At 49.1% G+C, this 15,584-nt stretch overlaps 1 protein-coding gene across 1 annotated transcript in view; it reads right to left on the bottom strand.

The window, feature by feature from the left end:
- LanB2 (laminin subunit gamma-1) overlaps positions 1-15,584 on the bottom strand; it is a 161,814-nt gene that overhangs the window by 73,736 nt on the left and 72,494 nt on the right. The window contains exon 2 of the mRNA XM_084586295.1: positions 4,407-4,708. Within this exon, the coding sequence (XP_084442421.1) occupies positions 4,407-4,708 (302 nt within the window). The remainder of the gene's footprint in view (positions 1-4,406; positions 4,709-15,584) is intronic.

The raw sequence follows: 15,584 nt of genomic DNA, 5'->3' as shown, positions 1-15,584 counted from the left end.
AAAAGAAAACGAGCATGCATCTTGTACGTCCGTACCACAATTGTGGGAAAGTCGGCGGATAACACGGCATCAACAACAGAGCGTCGATAAGTGAGGTCGTTAGTAGTGTGTTTTTTGACAGTCCCTACTAGTGATGGAACGCTCTATCGCCTGAAATATGAACTCTTGAGCAGCTTGAGCAGTCGGTGCAAGAGGTTTTGGTGCGAAACTAGGTAGTTCCTGCAAGTTTCTGCTTCGCGCGCAAGGTCTCACGTACGGGCCTCCAGACACCGCAGTTCGACTTGTTCGGCAACTTAGGAGTGTATTTGCCGAGAATTATGCTAGTTCATTTCTGTATTCCGAAGTTTCGTACGTATGTTGAGTTATTATACGCCCCGCATAGACGCCGCAGAAGAAGTTTGGTTCAGAAATGATACGGGCGTTTTTTTTTTCTTTTTCTTCTTCTTTACTGTTTTTTTCCCCACGTCAAGTATTGAAATGCGGCTGGAATTCAATACTGCGACTCCGCGGCTTTACTGCTTGCCTGGACGTTCCTTAGTTTAAAAGACGGATAATGCCACTCGATCCTGAGCAGTACATACCAATAGCCGCCAAATTTTACACCGCGGAGCGCGTACAGCACAGACTGCTGCAACCGGCGTGCGGCGGCCCAAGTCAGAAGTTTAAGTTGACTCATTTTCTCCACTCAACCAGCAGTCGTTTTATTCGCTCCTTGGCGTCTGTATGCCATTGACGTCATTAGCCAACGAATTTTACTTTTATTTTCACACCGCAGCTATCAGCCCCGGCAAGCGGCAAGCTTAGGTGCCCTTCGCGATTGTGGCAATCTTTCACGCGGCAGTACCATTCTTGTTCGCATCCGTATCGGTCGAAGCATCGCACGAGCTCAGTGAAGACAGAAATGTGTAAATCACGGTCAGTGGCATAGAAAAATGCGAGCGCAAAAAGAAAACAGCGGCCGCAAAAAACACGGCGGCCTGCTTCTCAGCCGCCTCATTGCTCGCTCTTGTCGGCCGCTAGGTGGCGCCACGTGTCTCACACTCATTGCAGGGTGCCTATAGCAAGGTACATTTGGTGGTTGCCGTAGCAACCACAGGGACTCTAGCATTCCTTCTTTGAAGCTCGCAGCCTCAAAAAATCACTAGCGTGCATCTGGCAGGTCACGAGGCCGGGCTCTGATTGGTTGGTAGGTTGTGTGACGTCGCGAAACCAGATGTCATCATCAAGTAGGAATGAGCTGACAGCTCGGGCAGCTTCCTTCATATATTTGAGATGAGAATCGAGCACCGCCGAACATCATGTGCTGTTATCATAATATACTAAGCTGTTTTGAGACACCACAACCGCGTGGCCTCGTGCGAGTAATTCAAACTAAGGCCGGTATAGCTTAGCTCAGCTTGACTGGCCAATGAGTGATCATGACTTGACCTTCTTCGACCTTAACTTGACCTTGACTTCACATCTGACCTTGACCTAAACCAAGAGCCAAACCGGTACTTCTCAACATAAGCCACGGGAGTAAAAAGATAAGCGTCTTTTAAGCAGAAAATTGAAGGGGAAATGAGGGGCTCCATCGTTATGATACAATTAAAGAAGCCAGCAGTCTACGAGTCCAAGCTAAATGTATGGGCATATTATTTTTTTTAGTTTTTTATAGTTGATCTTAACCGGAATTAGTCATGTGATGCTTTTAGGAAGAAATAATATAAATGCAAAACGCTCCCCACTGGTTTTCTACGACCGCCTTAACGACTCGTTATGAACACAAGACAAGCACCAGAAGCAATGTTTTGCAATCAGAAGTTTAGACCATGTATGTAGAAGTTTAGACATGCGCTACTCGTCACCAGTTCACCAGGGCCTACCCTCCGCAAACGAACGGACTTACTGAGCGCCTTAATCACACACTGACCGACATGCTGTCTATGTATGTGTCCGATCCCCATTGTGACTGGGACGTCTCCTTACCTTTCTTCACGTTCGCCCATAACTCCTCACGCCATGATACCGCCGGATACTCTCCCTTTTATCTACTCTTCGGCCGTGACCCTTTACTCCCCTTCTACACCTTGCTGCCTCTTGACTCTTCCTGCAGCTACGCTTCGAATGCCATCGCCCGCGCTGATGCCGCCCGCCACATTGCTCGTGAGCGGTTTGGAGCGTCTCAGCACTCTCAAAAGCGTCGTTACGACCTTCATCACCGTGACGTCCACTACCGTCCTTGTTCCCTCGTACTTCTTTGGCTCCCGGCCCGCTGTGTGGGGATGTGCGAGAAACTTCTGCCTCGTTACGTGGGCGCTTACTGCGTCTTGCGGCAAGTCACCAATGTTACCTATGAGATCGCCCCTCTACAGCCCAAGCATCCTTTCACAACCCCTCATCCAGAACTCATGCATGTCGCCCGTCTGAAACCATATCATTCAAGTTCTCCTGTGTAGGCTGCACCGGGACAGTGCTTCTCCGGCGCGGGGAATACTGTTACGGAGCGCAGTATCGAGACGACGACGACGTGCTGGTGTGCTGTAGTGAAGAAGACGACGCTCAGGCTGAGCTGGGTTCGTTCTTTGGTGTGTGGTGTGCGCCTAACAGTGAACTAGTGTTTACCGCTGTGTACATTTTCCTTAACAATATGTGCATAAAAAGTTTCTAACAATAATCTACAGTAGCTTTAAAATATTTATCAGAAACGCAGCCCATTGGTTTCCTATGACAGTTAACTATCGCTGCGAGCACAAGGAAAACTAAGAAAATTTGTTTTTTTCCATTCATCAAAAGCTTCGAAAATTCCCATCGATCTGTGCATAAATGTGTCTTAGAATATCCATCGGCTGCCTCACAATTAAAAGCGGCGTCCCAGAAAGCTTGACAAAGGTGCTGCATTCACTGAGAAAGCTGCAGTTTTAACTGTACATGTGGCGCCATCTGGAAGCCGCTGCGTCAAATGCCGGAGGTTCAACCGTGGCCTCCGCGAACAGCTCCTGCGCAACGGCGCGCTTCATAACGGGGGCCACGGGTTTGACCAGGTTTAACCTTGCTTGTGGTGACAGTAGGAGCCACCGCGTCAGGTGGCGGAAGTTTAACTGATCGTAAACCTGATTACAACGAGCAAAAGCGAAATAATTAGGTGAAATGTTCCTCGTGAGGAGGACCGCGCCGTAAGTCGCCCGAGTTGCCAGGAACGACATATATATTATATATTGTCGCGAGCCATTGCAATCTATCTTCAGCAGTCGCCGGCATGCGGCCTTATCACCGTGAGTGTAGTGCAGGAAATGACCTTGTGCTCTTTGTTTGTTCACGCTCAGTTTGGCCGAGTTGCGGCTCTATCAATTTCTTTGTCGCAGAAGATGCATGGAAGATGCGCCGAGATGTGTCTGCAGCTACCCGCTTCTGCGGCCACATGTTCCAGGTTGCACTCGTCACTTTTGGGCAGTTTATCTGGATGGTTCTGCGTCGAGTTTAAATTGAGCGCTGCCGAACTCGGCGGGCATTCATAGCTCGACGACCAGCGAGCACGTTTGCTGCTATTGCCACCACCGGATTACTTAATCTTTTTGTGGGCACTAGGCAGCCCGATAAAGAGTTGTTTACAGTACCACGCCAGTCTTTTTGTTGGTTGCCGGAAAAGAGGCTGGACAAAGAGAAAACATTTCCCAATTTTGATACGACAAGGCCTCCACCTCGAAAGGCGTTTCGCTGGCAAGACAACAGAAAATTTCTCTATCACCTTTTCATCCTTAGCTCATCACCTTTTGGCCACTCTTTGTCACCACTTGATCTCTCCCTGATAAGACCTGATATCTCTTTTCTGTCACTAAACAACACACACACACACACACACACACACACACACACACACACACACACACACACACACACACACACACACACACACACACACACACACACACACACACACACACACACACACACACACACACACACACACACACCATGATCGCAACGCGGGAACTAGGTATAAGTTTCCGATGAAAAATTCCTGGACTCGAATCCGCTGTGACGGAGTTTCCTTTATTAGATTTTTTAGCTTATTTAACACAGGTGGGCCCCAAAGACATTGCTGAAATTGCTCACCGCGACAAGTAATCCTATATAGTGCATTACAAAGTTGGGAAGTTCCCATTTTGGCAACGTAGGCCCTGTTTGTAAGTTTGAGCAAGTATCTTTAATGTTTTGCTTTGCACATTATAACTTTCTTCTTCGGTGACAGTGGCACATCCTCTGCACAGCAGGGGATGCAAATATCTGGTTACTTCCCACAGTCTGGGACCTTGAAACAATTTATTTGGTCTCAGAACTTGTATCTTTGTGTGATCTGTGAACTGTTTGTAACACCGGAGAATGTAACAGGCAAGTGCTGGAACTGGTGACGGATGGGGGCTTACCTGCAGTAGCTTGCTGTGTTCGAAATGGAAGGCCGAGGGGCGTCCTTCGAGTGTCGAGAAGGCCACGTTCCCTCCGGACAGAGGGGACAGGCCGCTGTACTCTCCCGTGCACAGTGCCCGCGTCTCGTTGTCACGCGTCGCGTACGTGCTTGGCCGTAGGCCGTATGTGTCCTGGCACGTTGAGCTGTAGTACTGGTACGGCACCCACGGCGAGCCTGGCCTCGTGCGCTTGTAGATGGCGAAGCTCTCGGGCCGCATCGAGTGGAACTTGAGCCGCACATAGGTGATATCGAAGGCACGCCCTGAATGGAGAGGTCGAGGGGAGCGCACGGTGAGTAACGGGACGCGACGAAAGCTGTGAAGCGTATACCTTCACAGTATAAGCATGGAAAGATTTTCTGTGCCGTTGAAAACGCCTCCACCATATCCTACTTGACTACTCTAAAACAGTTCAAAGTAAAACAGTACCACATCTGCCAACATAAACAGGAACCGACTGGCCTCATTTAGATTGAGCCGCATCAGCATGACTTGGCTTTCAGCATACTTTGCACACTGAACTTATAAACTTTCTTTTCAGAGATATTTAGTAACTTCATAGTTACCGTTCACGTCTTACTATTGGACTAGTCAACAGATACGTTGGGTGATCACTCACGGCAGAATGTTGGTCCCTGCGCTGTCTTTGTGGTGGATAAAACATGCCATGTATTTTTTTTTTTTTTTGGGGGGGGGGGGCGGCTGTTTAATCGGTAACGTGCCTTGTCGAGGAGCAAGTCAAGCAAATGGACAACATTGAGTGTATGCAAGACCAGAAAGTTATAAACGCGGAAATTAAATGGCCTGCGATACACTGTAAGGCCGGAGCGCTGCGCACGTGACCCTTTCCTTCGTGACGCGGGAAATGCCAAGATGTGGCGCCATGCATGGCATATTCTTGCATGAAATATACGCATTTCACAGGCAGTTGCACTAGGCCATCTCCGGCCGGCGGGCGTCATGCGCACGCGGCTGGCATTGCTGTTTATTTCGTCATAAGCTTTTTTTTTTTTTTTCGCTGCACATATTCAGGTCTACAGTAGAAGTGGCTTCATCTGATCGCCGCCAGATGCTGTGGCCGATGCACAGAACAGACAGCAGAATGTTTCGAACAACGTGAAAAAAGATTACGGTCCACAAATGAAACCAGTTGAAATTAATCACAGAAGTGGTTAACGAGGTTCTGTTCAGCGCGTTATGCTTGGATTTGGAGATCAGTGTAAGCCGGCTTAGCATAAGTTTTCAGTATATGCAGAAGTGCATTTTAGTTGCCGTCAAGTTCTGCTGAAGGCGTCTTTAAAAGTGTTGCAAAAGCCACGGTCGGTTCCACCTTCGCACTACTTCGTAAAGCCGCCATTACAGCCCTCTTAACGGTGTAACGCTACTGACGAAGAACTTGGTGACGTTTGTGGGGCCCCCGCCAGAGTATCCAGATCTCACTTCTTGCACTCCCATCGCGGCCCCCGCTTACCCCTTCCCTCTCCCCGCGCGGGGTATAAAAGCGAGGCGCACTCTCGCCTCGCAGATCTTCGCTCTTCCTCTTGCTGCTTCTGCCTGTATCGTCGTCTGAGTGCTGCCAGCTTGAACCCAATTCGGCATACCAGACGAAGACCTTCGCGTGAGAAATAAAACCATTTGCTTTTACGTCGCGCCTCGGCTCGTCTAAGTGTCTTTCGTGGGCAGAGGAATCGCCCACAAGTTTTAATGTCATGTTCAGGCTTCTACGAGTTGTGATTGCTCACTGCTAATTCGCTGCTCCATTACACTGCCACATTCACAACTTTTTTTTTTTTTTTATGGAATGAATGCATGCTTGGCTACAGTGAATCGCGGTTTAATTGCGTGATAACTGTAGGACATTGTATGACACTACTATGAAGATGTTGATTGGAATGTTAATAGTTGCGGATGCGTACCATAATTTTGCCGTCAAATACCAAATAGATACCAAGGCTGGCAAACATCTTTTCCATCTTTTTTATATCTAATAATAAATAACTACATACTACTACTGCTACATTCTTTTTTTTTTCTGCGCTCGCGACGAGTAGTTCAGTGTGCCACAGAAAATCAGAGAGCTCCGTTTTCGAAAAGAGCTGTGAGGTAAGTACAGAATATTGTACTTCCATGGCCACACTGATAGAAATGACCTAAGCGTCCGATACGTGGCAAAATTTTGCTTCTAACGTTTTTACTGCGCACACATTAGGACTGCCATAGAAAACCACTGATGCGCATTTTTGAGAATACATAGCAAAAAACTAATAGCCTGCGAAGGGACGATCTGCGGATATATTGATTGTTAATGTGCAGTCACACAATACGTAAAAAAAAAAAAAATGCGCTCAAAAGCTTACCAAGATTAGTCGAAGACTCCCAAGTATGGGTTTGTTAGTATGAATTATTCCTAATATGTCACCTTTTAAGTATAGTGGTATACATTTGTGCAATTTATGCACCATCTTCCTCAATGTTTCGCACTAAGCACCGAAAATAAGCTGACTTGAAACTGCACCCATGCGCTTTTGTCAAGAATCATGAGGTAATTGCACTGAGGTTATAGCGCGTCGCACGTTAGTTGCTCAGGCGGCTGAAATAAAGTGAGATGTCTTGAAAGTAATAATAAAAGCATTCCTGTAATCAGCACCTCTGAAATCAAACTGAAGCCCATATCACTAATTGCAATTAAACCAGAATATAGAGCTTGTTTAAATAAAGAGCATCCAAACTCTTTAGTGGTCGCTCTCTAATTTCACTCAGAGCACGCGGGCTTCTGAGTCAATTGTTTAATGAAAGCGTGTTAAAGAGACCAGGCGAAAATTATGATTGGTTAGAAAGTAGAATATTAAATAACCACATAGTGCTGGTAGGATCCGAACCCACGACATCAAAGAAAAAATCATGTTTGCCTTTCTTGGTGTCATTGGTTGTATATACTCCCCTCGCATGCATCTCTTAGGCAGGAAGGACTTCAGCGGCAGTATAAAGCGGTGCGCGCCGCTCTAACTATGGTCGTGGAATCTCATAACAAGTCCCTAATTTCGCTACATTTGTTTGCTGATTAAATGCACCAGGAAGTACCATTTAGCCAGGTTAAGTAACGAGAACGCACAATACATATTTCATCACTCGTCACTCCACCGCTAGAATTTTCGATCTGGCTTCCCTAGCATTGGAAGCATTTGCAGTTAAAATGACACCTTTACCTCTCCCCCTCAAATGACATACTCCTAGACACAAGAAAAATAATAAAGAAAACAGCTTCGGGATCGAGCACTGAGCCCACTGATGAACACAATCTGTTTTTCTTTGGCTTATCGCGTTCCCGTTGTCGCAGCAGTATTTCTGAGCGTGGGTTTCCTGCCTCAAACACATTAAATGTTCACTACTTTTCTCGGTCATCTCATCGGCGTTCTCTACAACAATGAATACGGAGCTCGAAGCGGGACTGCCACCGGCACAAAGATGCGGGAGCGGTAGATCAGAGCCGTTTGTGTGGCGGCACTGGCCTGGCTAATGCACGCTCGAGGGGCTCACACGAGCAGATGACTTTTACAGGTACCGGAAGTGCGGCTGCCATTCACTATGGCATCACCGTGCTCAGTACGTGCACTTTGATGGAGAATAGCCCCAAGACATGGAATGGGAGCAGCTATCGATAAGGGTCGATGGAGAATACCTCAGTAATCTGCGATTGGCTGAGGACATTTCCTTGCTAAGTAACTCAGGGCACCAACTGCAAAGAATGAGTGGTGACCTCGACGGGAATAGCAGAAAGAGAGGCTTGAAAATCAATACGCAGAAGTCTAAAACAATGTTTGACAGCCTCGCGAAAGAACAGTAGTTCACAATAGATAGCGAAGCACTGGAAGTGGTAGGCGAATATTTCTACTTAGGACAGGTAGTAACCACAGATCCAGACCATGAACGGCAAATAACTAGGAGAATAAGACTGGGATGGTGCGCATTTGGCAAGTATACTCACAGATTATGACTAACAGCAAGCTATCGCTCAAGAGTGAAGTTTACAACAGTTGAAGTATACCTGTACTCACCTACGGTGCTGAAACACAGGCCAACGAAAAGGGTTCAACTTAAGCTGAATACAACGCAGAGGGCTATCGAACAAAAAATGGTAGGAGTAACGTTAAGAGATAGGAAGCGTGCAGAGTGGGTCAGAGAAATAACTCGTTACTGACATTCTAGCGGAAATTAAGAAGAAGAAATGGGCATAGGCAGGACATGTAGTGCGAAGAAAGGACAACCGATACTCGCTTAGGGTAACAAATTGAATTCCGAGGGAAGGAAAGCGTAGCAGGGGGCAGCAGAAAGTTAGATGGGCGTCAAGTGGATGCAGCTATCACAGGACTAGGTTAAGTGAAGAAGTATGGGAGAGGCCTGCGCCCTGCAGTGGGTATAGTCCGGCTGATGATGATCTAGCTCATCTGGGTCCGCGAATTCTCTCTCTCTCTCTCTCTCTCTCTCTCACACACACACACACACACACACACACACACACACACACACACACACACACACACACACACACACACACACACACACACACACACACACACACACACACACACACACACACACACACACACACACACACACACACACACACACACACACACACACACACACACACACACACACACACACACACACACACACACACACACACACACACACACACACACACACACACACACACACACACACACACACACACACACACACACACACACACACACACACACACACACACACACACACACACACACACACACACACACACACACACACACACACACACACACACACACCATACAGGTTTTGTGAGTGTTGATATATCACTGGCTCTGTGCAAAGAAGGTTCTATACAGAAGCGATATTTGCCAGCAGCTTTTGAACCCATATTTTGGTTCTTTTAACTCGCCCGCAGTGTCCACGTCTATTGCTGTGAAGCCAGATAACTGCCAAACTTACTTCTGAACATTTTTAGAAGCATTTTTGTTCGTGTGCACCACGCCAAGTAGAAAAGGTCGTTTTAAGCAAACAGCTGCACGAAAAATTTTACGCAGCCTATGAACAGAGCATCAAATTTCGGCCCTCCATTATCAAACGCAGCTGAAATGCATGTGGCAGCGCAGCGAATATACTTTTTCTAGGAAAAAACATGCAGACAGATAGTGAGAGAATGTGTGGCACATGCACGGCAAAAGTAAAGCATAATCACAATCCATGCTCATTCTGAGTTTCGAAGGGCGGTCGTGCATGTATATATAGGAGGTATGAACGTGACGTCATCCGCAAGGGGCGCTAGCGGCCGGCTCGACATTCGTGGTCGTGTTGCGGGCACAAAAGCCAGCCGTAGTATTCAACTCGTTGTGATCCGTGGAGTGTGCCTTTCGTGTCTTGTCGAAATTTTTGCGTGTGCCAGCGAAAACCACGCGACTGAGTGGATACACCTGCGCACTTCGTCGAACAAGAAAAACGACGGTCTTGATTAAATGTTGGACTCTGTGGAAACGTCGGCTCGTACGACTGCGGTAACTTCGTCGTGATGTGCGGCATGCTACAAGACCACTCCTTTGCATTGAATTCCCCGACATCGGGGCCTGCCTAGTGAAGCGCGGTCTTAAGTTTTGCGACAGGTGAAGAAATTAAAATGTACAAATCCATGAAGGCGTTTTAATATTTTGGCAAGAGAGCGAGGCCAAGAGCACACGTGCGCGAAGGCGTCGATGGCCGGTGTGCCGTTTTTAGAGGTGAGTAAATTGCGACGTGTCTGTTCTTTTCGCTAGCGCTGTCACCTCTGCCGACTTGAAAGTGACGTGTTACAACTGTACCAAGGGTTATCGCTGCACATCTCGTTGTTGTGAAACTTAAACTTAGGTTCCATGAGTTATGTGCATTTCAAGCAGAGCTACGTTGAGACACTAAATATGTAAATCATGCTAGCTGGGTGTGCCGTTTATGCTGCGAGCGCGTGACAGTTTTTGCTCGACCTTCTACCACCCAAACTAAGCGACTGTATTGCTTCGCTTTACTGCTGGAACAACACCTGTGAAAGCTGCGATCGACTACCGTCGCTAGAAATGTGTGTTTCGCGGCCATACCAGCTTTGGAATCGGGGCAATTGCGCTCTCTCTTCAAGATGTGTTCTGCCTCAGTGGCAGCTAACAACGGATTTAATGGGCTGCAAGTGGTGTTGTGCGCAATGGGCAGCCGGCCACTTTTGCTGTGGCAGTGTTATGTTCTGGAGCACGAAAATACCACTAAAGGGCTCCGCAACGAAAAGTGGATGTGGAAGTATTTAACAACTTGATAAAACTTTACTGATCACTTCCAATATACGGCGGTACCTGACAGCGAACCTGATACTGCGAGAATCGATGCGCGCCGAAGCCACCGCCTACCTCCGACATGGCGGACGAGGCGTGACGATGTTCGCACGATCTGGTAGTACGGTCTCAGTGAATACCTTCTGTAACCATATTTGTATACCTGCTTCATTGATGGGATATGTCCGATCATGTAGATAAGTGGAAAGGGCAGGCGCCTACCATTTTTTGGATATAAACAACCACGAGCAAACAAATGGAGAAGTCGTCTCTGACATGTAGAAAGTTACCAGGGAAATCATCGGTGCGGCTACAATTACGAGCATCCTCCGAAGACGTAAACACATGTGTACCAGCATGCGTAGACATGTTTCAGAGCGGAAGCTGTAAATCTCCTATGCCGAAACTCAAGGTCACCGGGCGCCTAACTTATGACCGATCACCACATATAATCAGTGCTAAACTGGTCGTGACGAGCCATGAAATGACAACCTTCTCATGAGCACGCATCATATGTCATGCTTAATCATGTGGCTCGCACCAAATACACACACTAGCCGCTATACCGATGTGGTTTTCATACACACCGGTCACTGCGAATTAATTACTCATACTCAGTCATGGCACGACATGATAAACTACCATGTATCACGAGTCATGATTAGTCATACACCTCGCTGCAATCACACATACTTCGATTGCTACGACAAACGTACAACGCACCAAGTACCAACTAAGTACGACACCGCAACAACGCCGGCATAAGTCATCAAGTAGCTCCCCCCCATATGCCTCCGCAAAAATAACTGCTCGCGCTGGTGCGCCCGTTTCGCCGGCACGGTCACTGTCGCTCGCCAACTACTTCATGGCCGGACGCTGTGATGAACAGCAGGATGTTCCTGAATTTTCCAACTGCGAGTGCTCAGCGGCCATGTTAGACCAACCGGATAGTTGTCGAGGTTTATGCAATTCCTAATAATGATGCGCGTACTTGAAGTAGCTAATAAGTGTCATTGGGAAACTGCAATGACTAGCTGTCAGTATCAAAAAAGAGGAAATTTTAATTTCCAAACAATCAGAACAGTCGGATGCTTACGAGAATTTAAGTGTGGTGCGAATCGAGTATTCCACAAACCCTTCGAAGCACAGAAAGCCGAACAAGCAAAAAAAAAAAAAGTCCGTTAACTCAAAATGAAGCGACTGACGTAGCATTCCCAGCCCCACAATGAGCTAGGAATTTCGTCAATGGTATTACACATTTATTCGTCTATGGCCATCCCGGCGCCATGATATTGTTACCTGGAAACGCGGTACCAAAGTGATGTGCTCACTGACGAAGAGGACGACACAAAGCGTTGAAAAAGAGGACGACGCTCACAGAGTGGACACTGCACGGCTACTGAAGTCTCAGCGCCGAGTTCAGCCCATCGCAGTGCTGTTACATTAAGTGCATCCCCGTAACATCTTGGTGGAGGTGCGGGGTAGATGGAGCCGCGTCGGTTGTCATCGTGACGGTTCCGAGGTGACGGCCACTGCGGAGATCCAGCGTCAGATTGTGTCGAACCCGCGACCTCCACCAAGATGTCGGCCTATCTGTTTCACGTGCTCGCGTATTGGCCACATCGCTCGCCACTGCCGCAGCCGCTGGACATCACCACCTCGACGTTTTCCTTACGTTGACCGCTACTCCAATTACGGTCACCCCCGTTTCACGCCTCGTTATGAGCCGCCCCGCACCGATACTACTCCGCCTCCTCCTGTGTCCAGTCGGTCTCCTTCCCCGCCAGCCCGCCGTTCCCGTTCACCTCTTCCTGGCCGCAGTTCCTCGCCGTCCTCTGCCGGCCGCTTCACGGGAAACTAGCCAATGCAGCTCCCGGAGGTGACGCTGCATTGGTACCCCGACCTGGAAATCCTCTACTGCCCATTTCTTCGCCCTGTAACCTCCTGTCCCTGTTCGTGGATGGTGTTCCCGTCTCTGCCCTCATTGACACTGGTGCCCAAGTCTCGATCATGAGCTCATCGTTCTGCCGCCGCCTCAAGAAAGTACAGACCCCCGCCGCTTCGCCCACCGTTCGTGTTGCCGATGGCAGTACTGCTGCCGTCACTGGGCAGTGCACAGCCCGAGTCACCCTTGCCGGTCATCACATCCCTGTTTTGTTCACTGTCCTCAACCAGTGCCCTCACAATGTGATCCTCGGCCTTGACTTTTTAACGGCCCACTCTGCCCTTATCGACTGCTCCAGCGGCCTTCTTCGTTTGGACCTACCTGTCTGCTCAGAACATCCTCCATCTGCACCCCGCCTTCGCTCCACTGAGTTCGCTCGCCTGCCCCCTGACTCTGCTGTTTACCTACCTCTGTCACCTTTCCCGCCTGTGCCTGACGGTGACTATCTTGCTTGCCCTATCACTGAGGTCTTTCTTGACCGCAACGTCGTTCTTCCTCATCTCATTGTACGCGTTACACAGAACAGCACCTACCTTCCTATCCTGAACTTCAGTCTGTCACCCCAAGTTCTTCCCGAAGGAATATCCCTTGCTACCTTGTCCCCCCTCACAGACTGCACCATTTGTGCACTCACTCCTGGCCCACATTCAAGCGTCCTTCCAACACCCGTACTCTCCACCACAATTACCGACCCTATTTCCGAAATGATTGCCTCTGACCTCAGCCCCGAACACGCTCAGGACCTGCGCAACCTTTTGTTATCCTTCTCCGACATTTTTGACTTTGCTGCCGGTTCTCTGGGCCAAACATCAGTTGTGACTCACCGCATTGACACCGGCGATGCAAAGCCTGTACATCGGAGGCCTTATCGTGTGTCCCTTTCTGAGCGCCAAGTCATCCAGCAGGAGGTCGACAAGATGTTGGGCAACGATATCATCGAACCTTCGAACAGCCCCTGGGCATCTCCTGTTGTGCTCGTTAGAAAGAAAGACGACAGTTGGCGCTTTTGTGTCGACTATCGACATCTGAACAAGATTACAAGGAAAGATGTTTACCCGCTGCCGCGAATAGACGATGCCTTGGACTGTTTACATGGAGCCCGCTACTTTTCCTCCATCGACCTTCGTAGCGGCTACTGGCAGATCTCTGTTGACGAACAAGACCGCGAGAAGACAGCTTTTGTCACACCCGATGGACTTTACCAATTTAAGGTTATGCCTTTTGGACTTTGCAACGCCCCTGCTACGTTTGAACGCATGATGGACTCCTTACTCCGCGGCTTCAAATGGACGACTTGTCTATGTTACTTGGATGACGTGATTGTCTTCTCGCCCTCGTTCGAAAGCCATCTTAGTCGCCTTTCTTCCATCTTGGCACTTTTCCGCCGTGCCGGACTTCAACTGAACTCAAAGAAGTGCAGTTTTGGTCGCCGCGAACTTAAAGTGCTTGGCCATTTGGTGAATGCCACCGGCGTGCAACCCGATCCCGACAAAGTTCGCGCTGTCAGTGCGTTTCCATGTCCCCGTTCACCCCGTGATGTCCGCAGCTTTATAGGACTGTGTTCTTATTTTCGCCGGTTCGTCCCAAACTTTGCCGCTGTTGCTCGTCCTCTCACCAATCTGCTGAAGAAAGGCGTTCCTTTCTCATGGGGACCAGAACAGGCTAACGCATTCTCCACCCTCATCGCTATTCTCACCAATCCTCCTGTGTTGGCCCATTTCAACCCGTCTGCCCCGACGGAACTTCGCACCGACGCCAGTGGCCACGGGATTGGTGCCATTCTTGCACAGCGACAACGCGGCCAACATTGCGTTATTGCCTACGCCAGTCGTCTCCTGTCATCAGCAGAACAGAACTATTCTATTACGGAACGGGAGTGCCTGGCTCTCGTTTGGGCCGTTGGAAAATTCAGACCCTATTTGTTTGGCCGACCCTTCACTGTAATTACCGATCACCACGCCTTATGTTGGCTCTCTTCCCTGAAGGATCCTGCTGGCCGCCTCGGCCGCTGGGCACTGCGCTTGCAGGAGTATACCTTTTCCGTTGAATACAAATCCGGTCGGCTTCACCAGGATGCAGACTGTCTGTCCCGTTATCCCGTCGATCCCCCTTCCTCTACTGACCATGAGTCGGACCCCTGGGTCTTCTCTATATCGGACTTTTCCCACATTGCCGACGAACAGCGGTTGGACCCAACCCTCAGTTCTCTCATCGACCGCCTCCGCACACACAGCCGTGACTCTTCCCTCGCCCTGTTCTTCCTTCATGGGAATACGCTATACCGCCGCAACATGCGACCTGATGGTGCTGAGCACTTGCTGGTCGTTCCCCAACACCTACGCTCCGCCGTTCTCGAACAAATGCACGACGCTCCTACAGCTGGTCATCTTGGCCTCTCACGCACATACGACCGCGTGCGCCGGCGTTTCTTCTGGCCTGGACTCTACCGCTCTGTCCAACGTTATGTAGCCGCTTGCGACCTCTGTCAACGCCGGAAGAAACCCCCTGTGCTACCACCTGGACACCTGCAGCCGATTGCTATCCCGACTGAGCCATTTTCTCGTGTTGGCCTTGACCTCCTAGGGCCCTTCCCCGAGTCCTTGTCGGGAAACAAATGGATCGCTGTGGCCACCGATTATGCCACGCGGTACGTGATCACTCGCGCCATTCCAACCAGCTGCGCCACAGACGTTGCTGACTTCCTTTTGTACGACGTCATACTACACCATGGTGCTCCCCGTCAACTCCTTACCGACCGTGGCCGCTGTTTCCTTTCCCGAGTTGTTGAGGAAATACTTCGTTCTTGCTCCGTTCGGCACAAGTTCACCACTGCGTATCACCCTC

The sequence above is a fragment of the Amblyomma maculatum genome, unplaced genomic scaffold (assembly GCF_055883805.1).
Source record: "Amblyomma maculatum isolate TAMU_Amacu unplaced genomic scaffold, ASM5588380v1 scaffold_18, whole genome shotgun sequence".
Lineage (NCBI taxonomy): Eukaryota > Metazoa > Arthropoda > Arachnida > Ixodida > Ixodidae > Amblyomma > Amblyomma maculatum.
This window is presented reverse-complemented; position numbering and strand designations above follow the sequence as displayed.